The sequence below is a fragment of the Suillus fuscotomentosus genome (assembly GCF_016647785.1).
Source record: "Suillus fuscotomentosus strain FC203 chromosome Unknown F5891scaffold_55, whole genome shotgun sequence".
NCBI lineage: Eukaryota > Fungi > Basidiomycota > Agaricomycetes > Boletales > Suillaceae > Suillus > Suillus fuscotomentosus.
Window position 1 is genome coordinate 219,758 of NW_024539567.1, and position 12,585 is coordinate 232,342.

The window sequence follows — 12,585 nt, forward strand, 5'->3', positions numbered from 1 at the left end:
TTATATCGGTGCGCATTAAGCTAACTACCACTACGTCTGCTGCCGGTCGCGACATCCCGGCAGGGTCACCTGGGTTAGTGTTAGTCACTGAATAACATCGCAGAGGCCGTCCAGCTTATGACAAAACAATCGGCTTCATCCAGAAAGCTAAGGATGTGGGAGGGGAGGTTCTTATCAGAGGCACTGGTAAGGCAGATAGTAGTATGACTCACCTACAACTTTTCTCATGATCCTACAGGTGATGACTCCAAGGGCTACTTCATACAACCTACCATCATTCCAACCGAAGATCAATCACCATGAAAGAAGAAATATTTAGTCCTGTCGTTACTGTAATGGCTTTTTGTCTGGAAATGCGGCCAGATTGTACCAACAACTTTTCAGATTTATGTATATGACAATGCGAATTATGAGAAGACTCTGGAACTCATCGATAACACCTCGCCTTATGCACTGACCGACTCTATGTGAGTCGCAAGGTCTCTACGATATCACGTTGACTGACAACGTCTTCTCCAGCTTCGCCGCAGATCGCAGAGCCCTTCGGACGGCCACAAACAAGCTACGCAACGCTGCTGGCAACGTCAATTACAACGAGCAATGCCCTGGCGCGGACGGTCGTGGGCCAACAATTCGTTGGAGGAGGACCAACGAGTGGGACCAACGACAAAGCTGAGAGTATTAGCATCTTCTACCAGTTCGTTTCGGCAAGAAGCATCAAGGAGAGCTTCATGGGCCTGGAGGACTTCCAATACTTGTCAAACTTATTTTGGAATAATTGGTACCAAGACAAAAATGTAAGTAAGTCGATGTTGTATCAAAGAATCATGCTGTTACTTGTGTTTGATGACAAAAGTTTGTGGATGTCGAATTCTATGGCATCCTGAAGAGAGCACTAGAGCAGTAAACCTCATCGCGCCATCATTACTCTACGGTACTTGTGCTATGCTATTGCTGAAACGTCCACTCTGCAACCACGACGATAGCGAACAAATTCAAATTCAAGCCCAATAGCAGATATAGAATCGACATAAAACAAAACCGTACACTGGGTATTATTACAATGAGATCATTTGCAAATAGCGCTAGAATATTGGTTCAGCAAATACAAGGTACAGTCAAGGCTAAGAACTCACACATCTCGGCAATTCGACCAGTTTTCTCCATGGGCCATGTGACTCAAATCAATCTCTTGCCCCCTGGGTATCGTAAATGCAATCCTAGGAGAATAAAATGGGCGTTCTCGGGAAGCAAGTGGTACCCAGAAAAACAGCCGATGGTGGGCTGCTTTCATCCATCCATCATTCAGCATGACAGGATTTGAATCAAGATGAGAAGTGCCCTCGAGTAGCTCAGCAGGGTCTTGTAGTGCATAATATTCTAAGCTTGATGCAAAGCAAATGCAAGGTGTGGTGGGACGTCTGTCCAAAGAGAATGCGGAGGAGTGGATCTCGATGTGCTCCTGGAATTGCTGCTCTGTCGCTGCATCCCACAGCCGGACAGTGGAATCTTCTGAAGCAGACACGATGCGAGTGCCATCGGGCGAGAACGAGACTGACAAAACCAGACGAGTGTGCCCTCGGAAGGGCTCACCCAATGGCAGCCCTGTTGCTGCATCCCACAGCCGGACAGTGGAATCTTGTGAACCAGACATGATGCGAGTGCCATCAGGAGAGAACGAAACTGACAAAACCAAACCAGTGTGCCCTCGGAAGGGTTCACCTAATGGCAGCATCATTGCTGCATCCCACAGCTGGACATTGGAATCTTGTGAACCAGACACGATGTGAGTGCCATCAGGCGAGAACAAGACTGACGAAACCAAACCAGTGTGCCACCAGTGTGCCCCTCAGATGAAGAAGTAGTGACAGCAAAGCGTACTGGTATAGAAGACTGAGAATATCCAAGGGTACTAGATGGGTGCGCATTGAGCTAACTACCACTGTGTCCGCTACCCGCCACGCCATCCTGGTGGGGTATGTCAACACGCTCCAAGTGCCATTGTGGTGGCATCCTCAGTCTACCATGAGAAAAGCATGAATAATAGCAAAGGAACACCTTGAACCAATGCACGTCTGGGAGCGAATCAATGTCAGACGATTCAATGTCCTGCGTTACCCTGGGCTGTTGGCTAGGAGGATGTCGTGTATCGTCAACTTTCCTGTATTCAGGTAATTTGGCAGCAGCAAGACGCTGTAGGGCTCTAATGAGAAAAAGGGAAGGAGGTGTGAGAATATCTACGTTACAGTGACTTTCCGCCCGGTTGCGACATCAATGACCGGTGGCCCATGGCTATGTCTAGGTATGAGGAAAGGAAGGTGCTGCCGTAGAAATTGTGCAACTCCGTTTGAGGAGTAAGGCGGGGAACTTATTTCGAACTGGAAATACAGAGTCAGTCATACATTACGAGTTTACCAAAATTGAAGACTGACATTCTCCACCTGAGTTGCAGACTGCTGCGAGAGAGATAAATTGGATGGTAGAGGTAGTGTAGCAGGGAACTGCAGTGCCATTGTTGAGTCAGCTGTGAAAGAACCAACATAAACGACCTACATCTAGGGGATCACGAGGTTGATTGGTCTGACGAGAGGAGAAGTGAAAGAGCTTGCTAAGGCGAAGATAAATTGGTTGTTGCTGGTTTGTAGTAGCTGGAGGTCTTTGCCGCCTGGGGGTGAAGGATATGGCAGGCAACGTCCCTGGGTTACGACGCACTGCAGCAGGACGACGGGCATCTGACTGCAATGATTCATGAGAATTAATAGATCGCTCAAGCCATATGTGGCACATACCTGAAGTAAATGTTCAAGAGTTTTATTGGACTTAAAGAGTAGGTCAGTGTACAGAAGATAGACTCTGCGCAAGGACATACTTTTTGGAGGGTGGATTGCGCTTCCAGCGCAGTTAGTACAGCGGGTGGAGTGTTGCATATACAGATGTCACGACCAGTGATGGTGTAAGCCAAGTGGCGTGAGTCAGGTGAGGGCACGAGTAATTTGACATCCTGAACATGAAAAGAGGCGAGGAGCTGGCGGGAATCAAAGGCCCACAGTTTGATGCTATGATCTTGGGAAGCACTAGCGAGGAGAGTACCACCAGATGAAGGTGCTAGACTGGTGATACATTTGGTGTGGCCTTCGAAGGGAGCTCCAACAATCTCCATAGTCAATGCATCAAACTCATTGATCATTGTAGCTTCTTCATCATTCGCGAAGTTGCATGCTGTTACGATGGTTCTCTTTTTCAGGTTGTTGGTCCAGAACACTGGCGCAAATGCCATGTTCAAATTGCCACCAGATTTGCCTGCTCTGATATCCAAAGTCTCTGTATGGACATCCCAGACTTCAAGGCAAGTCCCCACCTCTGACTTTACTGCGAGTTTCTCCGAGTCTGGTGAAAAATAAAATTGCGCCCGGCCAATCAAGGATCGCGAATGGACCAGCCACGAGTTTACCAGTGTCCAAGCTCCAGATTTGCGCTGTAGTATCCCATGATCCGCTCACCAATAGTGTGCTGTCTGCAGAGATATCAACACAGGCAACTCTCTCTGAGTGGCCTCGAAAAGCTTTCACGATCCCCGTCTCGACCTCACAGGCTTTGAGCTCCCTGGTATCCATCTCTCCACCACCAGTGGTAACATATCGACCATCCTTTGATACCGTCACCGCATACACGCCCTCTTCGCAGACATCTCGTGCCTCCACAATCTCTTTACTCTTCTGTAGATCCCATCTTCGAGCAGTCTTGTCCCCAGAACCGCTGATGATCTGCTTGCCATCTGGGAAGTAGGACATGCATGAAACACCTCGTTCATGGCCCTTCAATGACATTATCGGTGTCAGAGTCATACTGGTCGCTACAACTAGAGGCTGTGTCGATGTAGATGCCATTGCCCGTGTTTTTGCAGGCGAAATTTGCAAGTAGCCAGCTTCCTGGGGATGGATTATTTAGATAAAAGTGTCTGAAGGAGTGGTGGTGAGTTCTCGTGTGCTGCCGTTGATAGTAGTAGTTGTTGAGATTCCCAACTCAGTCGAGAGCACTTTGCTTCCTAGACTTGGAGCTGATCATCAGCCTGAGTTGATGGAAGTTGATATGAGGGTTTGATGTTACCAAGAAGGAACAGGTTGAACGTGAGGCATGCTGCATCAATTGTTCAGATTGCGCTTGGCAGGTACCCTGCATGATATCCTTTAATGTCCCTGGTGTATGGCTTCACCTTGTTCTTCATCACTGAAAACCGGATAACCCAGTATGACAATATTTACCTTATAAGGTTGGCGAAATCTGTGTTGTCCTTATATGCCCATGTATTGGCCTACTTATCAAGCATCATTTTCCTGATCCGTGAGCTTGTTTGTTGTTTCGACACATTAATTTAACAGTATGTTGAATTCTAAGCTGGTGGTATAGTTTTTGCATTCATGCGTAAAAATGGCTTAATACTATATAGCAGTGCAGAATGATAGGAAGACGTCGATGCTGTAGGCATACGCTCAACATATATGGCACTGATCTATTCAAAAATTCTAGACACACAAAACTCACACACACCACTGTGAGTTGCACTCGTCCTCCATGGCTTCGCTACATTTGCTCGTCATTGTCATATTTTCTGATTCAACAATTCATCTCAAGACGCAGTCAGTGCCATCCTTCTTCGCTTCTGAGGTCCTAACATCTCTTACTGGACATTGAGCCGACTTTTCGAACAGGCACTGCCGGTCTGTCAAAAGCTCGAAGGGATGTGGTGCTTGGAATGAGCTGTGACATTTTACTGGAGATTGATGGTGTTGAACACGGCTGAGGGATTGTGGGTACCTTTCTCTAAGCTGCAGAGGTGCGTGTAATATGTATTGTGCATTTTTATGCTGCTAACTACCTCATTTCCATAGGTACCCAAGACTTAAACTTACCTCTCCCTCATCTCCTTCTCGCCCTCCTCCACTCCTCTCATTCTGGCGCCTTCCGGTGTGGTTCGCATATGTTTGAGCCACGTCAGCATTTGCTGACATGCGCTGGGCATGTGCGCTAAGCACTGGCGGTTGTTGGGATCGGGCAGTAGTGAATGGTGGTCTGGATGATCCCTCAATCCCACTTGAAACCTATTCTGCATTTTGGCCTTTCTTCAAAGTCAACATTGGCCACGTGTCCTCGACCGATGCTCGAAATTGCTGTTATCTCTGTTGGTTTTAGCTGTCTGCAACTGATGCCGAAGCTCGCAGCCTTACCCGGCTCCGACCCTGCTCCTTCTCTTTTCCTATTCTGAAATAGTTTGACCACCGGATCTCAAAATGAACGAGGTACAACTCCCTTGGGAAGGGTCAAGACCTCAGTCACCACCGGCCGAGCATATCTTCTGGTCATTGATAAGTAAGGATCTGACTCAGATTTTATTTACAATCCCCACTATCACCTACTCTGCCTTCAATCACTCATTAATGCTACTTCCTGCAAGTTTCTCAACAGGATGCCATCCAGAAAGTCGCACTGTACTACATGGTCTGGCAACAGGATATGTCATGTCGTGGTCTATGTTTCTGTCTAAGGATGACTGGTCTTCGATGATATGGCTGAACTCGATCTCATATTTGGATTTGATCCCTGCGACCAACTTCTATTCCATGGCCAAAAACTCGATCCTATGGCTGAACTTGATCCTGTTACATCCTATGGTACCACGAGTTCAATTATATACCGCCAAACTCGATCCTATACTGGCACCGCCGAGCTTGATTGTACACCGGCACCGCCAAACTCAGTCAACCACTTGAGCAGTGCAAATTTTGCATAAGGAAACAATAGTGTCAAGTTGCCGTGACACCTTGCTTTCACTGGACTTCAAGGCACTAACGATATCTGTTGTGGTTCAACCCATGTTATTGTTCCTGCAGACAGTGTTGATGATGAGATTAGGGTAGAGAATTGGCGAGGCATTGATAAACTACATGTATTGTACCGAGTGTCTCTGTATAATCCTATATAACCCAATCTGACTTCCTGGCCAATCAAGTATAAAACCCGCAATACCATGATGCCAATGAAACAATTGTCCATATGATGGTACAGATGGCAAGAATTTCCATCTCTTTTACTTATTGGACAGGAGAGCCTCATCAGCAAACTACAATGGCCTTCTACAGCTCCTACAGAGCCACAGCTTGGTCCCTTCTGTACAGCTCTGTATAGAACGTCCCAGCAACGTAGTAAATAAACCAAAACAAAGCCGCAATTTTGGCATTTTAAAATGCCAAAGGCAGGAATTGAACTTGGAATACTACGAGCAAAGTAACAAGACATAGTCACCACTGCACCAGGCTCCTTCCCACCACTGGTGGAGAGGTAAGGGTGGCGTCTATTAGTGCGGGTAGTGAAGGCTTAGTAAACCGGAAACATGCACAAATCTTTCAAACCCAGCCGAACCTTATCCACCCAACCTCTCCACCAGCGGCTGGCACAAAATGTTTGTAAACAACGTCAGCCACAGTCGGGAAACCCAGAAAGAGACGGCAGAGGTTCAATTTAGTGTAAAAAAATATATCGTGAAATATATAGTTTATATGGGTTTGTTCCCAAGAAATTGACCTTTTCTGTCTCATGCCGGCTGAAGCCCCTAGCTTCTCTGCTATCCGAGAGAAGCTCCATAATTGTTTTGGCAAGAGAGCCTGCTTGTGGCAACTCAAAGTCGCAGATGCTTTCCTGCAAAATGACTGTGATATTATCTGCATCGCAGGGACAGGGATGGGTAAAACACTTGCCTTCTGGTCACCATTAACACTCCGGGACACAGGCATTCTGATTGTCGTGACTCCACTCAACCAACTAGGGCAACAAAGCATCTGGGAACATCAGACCTGATGTTAGATGCTTGAGAGTTTCCATTGAGTTTTCGATCTTGTGCTCATGGGTTTTCAGGTCTATGTCAAAGTTGTCATAGGCATATGCCACGAGAAGTGACCGACCGAGTGACCGGAGATGTTGGTGGGTTTGCGCTGCTAACGATTGCGTCCCGGAAAGAATAGCATTTACGGACACTGATATACCCATCCGCTCCAGCGTTTCGATGACTTTTTGTGGTGTGTGCGTTGATTGTAGGAACATCCCGAGTAGACTTTGCAAGGTATTTGAACGCTGATTTGTGCTTCTCATCATAATGCTCAGAACGGTGATTTTTTTCTTGATTACATATAGCGATGTCAGTAATATTGATCTGGAAGGTGGTGAAATAACACACAAGCAAGGTCTTTGCTGCCCGTTGTTTTTGCAATTTGGTTCTCTCAGATTCCATGTTGTTGGCAAGGCTTGATATCAACGATCCCTCAAGATCTCCTTCCCCAACTTCCTCCCAGTAAGCCTCTTCATCACTATTGCTAGTTTCCATGATGACGTCACCATCATGATCTCTCCCAATTGTTGTATTAGATTGTGTTCTCGCAGACAGCATGCTGTCGAGTAAGTTCCATGTTACTGGCGCATAATTCTCCATGATTATGGCTAACTCGGCCACCCTAAAATCCTCCAGTTGCTTCACTGTAATGTGTGTCACATCGAAATGAGTTCCGCTACCCTTAGCAGTAAGGTTAAGGATCTCCTGTGCACAGATGTCCTTCGTAATATCGGTAGCCCAATTCGATAGAGTACTTGAAGTTTGTTTTGTAAGAGCATTAACAATTTCACGTCCATTCGAGAGTATATCTTTTACAGCCAGATGAGCGCTATATTTTTCACTCGAGAGAAGCACCAGTATAAATTCTGAAGCTGAAATGCCGACGCGCTGCAGGGTTTCAAGAACATCGTCCACTGGGTCGGATAATGACATATTGATTGATATATATATATATAAATTCGTTAGCAATACAATATCTAAATTGAACCTCCGCCGTCTCTTTCTGGGTTTCCCGACTGTGGCTGACGTTGTTTACAAACATTTTGTGCCAGCCGCTGGTGGAGAGGTTGGGTGGATAAGGTTCGGCTGGGTTTGAAAGATTTGCGCATGTTTCCGGTTTACTAAGCCTTCACTACCCGCACTAATAGACGCCACCCTTACCTCTCCACCAGTGGTGGGAAGGAGCCTGCCACTGCACCATAGTGCCTTTGATATCAACAAAATACAATAACATTTATACCAATGTTACTCAAGCCTCATAATGTTTTCAACAAGTTGTACAAAAATTTAATAAGCTTTGCTCTAAACTAAGGCTTAGTGTAATGTTTCACTGAAGAAAAGATCTATTTGAAGTTTGAGACATTAGACAACATAAAAGTGATAGATTTGAACAACAGCAAATTGTACAACTTGTTGAAAACATTATGAGGCTTGAGTAAAATCGGTATAAATGTTATTGTATTTTTTAGATATCAAAGGCACTATGGTGCAGTGGTAACTATGTCTTGTTACTTTGCTCGTAGTCTTCCAAGTTCAATTCCTGCCTTTGGCATTTTAAAATGCCAAAATTGCGACTTTGTTTTGGTTTATTTACTACATTGCTGGGACGTTCTGTACAGAGCTGCACAGAAGATTGTAGTTTGCTGATGCTCTGTGCTAGAAATGCTAAATGAGAGACACTTTTTCGAACATGCTTCACCACTTCAGTACAGTTTTAGTACTGTCACGACATGATTCATGCAGCTAATGCTAAATGAAAACCATCTTGATGATTATTGGTCATAGGGGATAGCGTTCTACACATATATATCTTGTTTTCAGCAATTAGCGTGTTTATCAATCCGTTTGAGTTTTTACACAGCCAAATTCATTCAACTAATGCCGGGCACAGGTAATCATGATAAAGATTGGTCGCAAGGGATAACAATATATTTCTATACAAGACTATGGCTTCTGCACTGCCATATTTCATACGATTATAGACATTGTTGGGATTATAATGTGTATATAAGGGTTTATCATAGATCTTGGTTTTCAGTGATGTTCGGCTCACATGTGGCCGAGGTTTCTGCGGCGTTACACAGGAACGTTCTGCTATGATAGCTGAGTCACATTCGTCGACTTGTAACTTAAGCATATCCAGCACGACTGCCAATGCTCTGCATGGTGTGGCTTAAGAAGTGTGCAAAGGAAGGAAAGCTGGTTGTATATGGGATCAATTTCCGAAATTTGGATATTGATATCTCGGTGTGAGTCGTCGGCAAGTTACCAATGATATGTTGCACGCATCTCTCGTCAATATCCTGGACCATAGTGGAGATAAGAAATGCAAACATACAACGGTCTACGTTCATAAATAATGAAAAAGATACAACCATATATAATATGCGCGAATGATATCAATGAAACCACCTAGAAACAGAAACACGACCGATCACCCCCATGCTCTCCGGTGTTGGATTGTACTGCAGTAGTCGATTCTTGTGAATCAGGATGTGGTGAAGGAGGGTCGAGATATTCATCAGGTACTATATTATTGTCTTTTTTGGGAGCACCTGCTGCGGCGTTGCGCTGCAATCAATCCATGAGACTTCCAGTTCGATGAAAAAAACCAACTGAGCACACCTCTTTAGCCTGAGCGTGAGGAACATTAATGACAGATGGCAGAGACCGGGCAGCACGAAGAGGATTTGGGTGTGCTGTGAAGATAGTGGAGGTGGCGAAAGAGGATCGGGTGGTGGGCAATGCCGGTGTAACTCGAGACTAAAACAGTGTGAGTTGAAAAATGATTGCATGAGCAGAGGCTCACATTCTCACGAGAATCTACACTTGAATGCCACAAGTTTGGGGGTAGAGGCAACGTAGCAGGGAACTGCAGCGCGACTGAGTGAACCGTAAAAGTTAAACAGGATAATGAAACGTACATCTAGAGGATCAAGAGGCTGACCATTTTGAACGGGAAGACCCAAGCGAAGGAGTTTGCGAATGCGAAGGAGAATGGGTTGCCGTAGGTCTACTGCAGGTAAAGATCTTGGCGGTCTGACTATGACGGGCAATGTCGACGGATTACGGCGCGTCGCAGCCAAACGATGAGCTGCATCAAACTGCAATGATGGCGATGGGTGACTGGTATAACGAATAGAAAGTTGAAAATGAGATACCTTCAGTAGATCACCGGGGTCGGACTTCATATGCGCACTGATCTGTAAGAGAATATTAGCGCATGAGAAATATCAATCAGAGCGGCGAATAAGTGTACTGGCCGGAGTATTGCATATAAAGATATTATTGTCATTTTTTTTCTCGGTGTGGGTAGTATAAGCCAGCTGGCGTGAGTCAGGTGAAAAGACAAGGCAGAAAGGGTTTTGGACGCTAAAAGAGGTGAGGAGCTGGCGGGACTCGAATGCCCAAAGCTTGATGGTGTTGTCATTGGAAGCACTGGCCAGGAGAGCACCATCAAATGAAAGTGCTAATCCGGTGATAATCTCGGTGTGCCCTTCGAAAGGATCTCCAGAAGTTTGCAGCGTCGTCGCGTTGAACTCATAGATCATACTGGGAATGTCGTTATCTGTGAAGCTGAACGCGGCCAGGATGTTTTTATTTTGGTTTGTCCAGAAAAGTGGTGTGTATGTGAAGGGTTTTCCGACGAACTTGAATCCCCCTACTCTCGTATCCAATTTTTGTGATTGAACATCCCAAATCTCGATGCACTTCCCAGTCTCTGACTTGACTGCAAGTTTCTTCGAGTCTGGCGAAAATAGAACTGCGCCCGGCCAATCAATGCTCTTGAATGGCCCAGCCACCAGTTTGCCGGTGTGCAAGCTCCATACTCGTGCTGTGCCATCCCATGACCCGCTTGCCAGTAGTGTACTGTCTGCAGAGGAGTTGATGCAAGTGACCATTCGTGTGTGGCCTTGAAACGTTTTAATGACCCCCGTTTCAACCTCATAGGCCTTGATCTCCCCAGGACCAGTGTGATTAAAATCTCCACCAGCAGTGACAACCCATCTACCATCCTTTGATACCACAACGGCATACATGACTCCCCGCTCACAAACATCCCGCACCTCCTCAATCTCTTTACCCTCCTGCAGATCCCATCTTCGGGCAGTCTTGTCCATCGATCCGCTGATCATTCGCTTGCCATCCGGAAAGTATGATATGGATTGAACATGCTCTTCATGTCCCCCCAAGGTCAGTACTGGTGTCAGACTCATATTGGTTCCTGCAGCCGCGGGTTTTGTTGATGTAGAAGCCATGGTCTAGAGAGCCGAGTTTGGGGAACGTGTCTTTGGATGAGCACTGGTGGGGCGCGCTTTCCTCGCGTGTTGTCTGCCTGATGTACGATTTTGATGATGTTCGACTCGCTCGGCAGTGTTTCCTTCTATAGTGAATCGTAGTTTATCTGTGAGTTAAGAGTTCGGAACTGGGAGTTTGATGTTGCCATGACAAGGCTAGGAAAAAGAGTGACTCAGTGAGCACAGCTGTCATGCCTGCCTGCTAACGTTGTGCTAACGCGTCCCTGCTGCATGGCAGTGCTAGAGCCTGTAGTGGGATACTAGCTGGCAGTGCTTCTATCCATCCAATTCGCTTCTTGCTTTGGGTTCACAACCGCCGCCAAGATTCCTACGTTTGAATGCCAATCTCGCACTAATCAGTCTGTTAAAACTGGTTTACCACAATTACAAAAGGTCGCACCGACGGTATGTATATGCATTTGTCCACTCCACGTTCTCAGGAAAAGATGATGGAAGCTTTCCTTGGGTCACGGTCACGGTGCAGGCGGGTGTTTGCCATCCTTTGCATAGCTTAGTCAGTCACTAGAGGTCCCTCGTACCGTAAGCATCTATCAATATTAGGTTGAGGCCATACCGGCTTCCATGGCCAGAGGCAGGTACGTTGCCAGCCGCGCCGGTCCATCGTGACCACTAACTTCCCATCATTGATCTGGGATATGGGGCGCTGTGGCAAGTAACCCAAGTTGAGGCTGCAACGTGACTGAATGCGGAAGATTCCTCAGTTGGTCAGAACTCAGAAGATAACCGCAGACATGTGTCTTGGTGCACATTGTCTGCGCCTAGACAATATTTGCTTTCAACGTCGTACTCAAGTGCTCGGCGCCTGCAGCTCTACAGTTCTCAGTAGGAGGGGCTGACGTTGATCGAATCATCGATAGATGCCAGAGATTAGAATCGCAGTTCTTCCGCCCCTTGTAGCCCACTCCAATCATTGGAAGCAACCTGAAGATTAAAGCACTATGAGTGGGGTCAGCTTTCAATTCACGATGTTTTTTTTAATATTTGAATGTTGTAGTGCACTGAGATCTACAAAGACAATTTCTATCACCTCCCGAATTCAAAATTTAAAAGGACATCCGACGAACATAATTAGACTAGTTGTGACAGCGAGCCCCACCACGACCGGTTCTTGTCGTGCCATCCTGTTGAGGTGGGTCTGCATTCTCCAAGTGCCATCGCGGAGGGATCCTCAGTCTGCCACGAGACCAGCACGAATAGTAGCAGAAGAACGCCTTGCACTAATGCACGTCCGGGAGTGAATCAATGTCACAGGACTCGGTGTCGTGCAGCACCCCAGGCTGCCGTTTGGATGAATGTCGGGTGTCGTCAACTTTCTTATATTGAGGTAAATTGGCAGCAGCAAGCCGCTGTAGGGCACCGATCAACAAACAAGGAAGGAGAGGTTAG

General features: G+C 46.3%; 4 protein-coding genes across 4 annotated transcripts; 2 read left to right on the forward strand and 2 right to left on the reverse strand.

Annotated features, from left to right (window-relative positions):
* The first annotated feature begins 80 nt into the window (after positions 1-80).
* F5891DRAFT_594002 (uncharacterized protein) lies at positions 81-836 on the forward strand. The gene is made up of 4 exons (XM_041372398.1): positions 81-186; positions 239-332; positions 385-467; positions 520-836. The coding sequence occupies exons 2-4, from the start codon at positions 300-302 to the stop codon at positions 674-676; spliced, it is 273 nt and encodes a 90-aa protein (XP_041222032.1). The 5' UTR covers positions 81-186; positions 239-299; the 3' UTR covers positions 677-836.
* A 296-nt stretch (positions 837-1,132) lies between these two features.
* Positions 1,133-3,827, reverse strand: F5891DRAFT_1247081 (quinon protein alcohol dehydrogenase-like superfamily; the record flags this gene model as incomplete). Its single annotated transcript, XM_041369827.1, has 9 exons — positions 1,133-1,767; positions 1,818-1,880; positions 1,938-2,193; positions 2,247-2,378; positions 2,433-2,501; positions 2,554-2,736; positions 2,790-2,819; positions 2,870-3,387; positions 3,452-3,827. 9 exons carry the CDS (start codon positions 3,825-3,827, stop codon positions 1,133-1,135), a joined length of 2,262 nt encoding a protein of 753 aa, XP_041222033.1.
* Positions 3,828-6,615: 2,788 nt separating this feature from the next.
* Positions 6,616-6,768, forward strand: F5891DRAFT_901738 (uncharacterized protein; the record flags this gene model as incomplete). Its single annotated transcript, XM_041373474.1, has 1 exon — positions 6,616-6,768. A coding segment is annotated over one exon (153 nt), but the record flags the coding sequence as incomplete, so codon positions are not given.
* Positions 6,769-6,816: 48 nt separating this feature from the next.
* Positions 6,817-7,170, reverse strand: F5891DRAFT_958578 (uncharacterized protein; the record flags this gene model as incomplete). Its single annotated transcript, XM_041375575.1, has 1 exon — positions 6,817-7,170. A coding segment is annotated over one exon (354 nt), but the record flags the coding sequence as incomplete, so codon positions are not given.
* Positions 7,171-12,585: the final 5,415 nt, after the last annotated feature.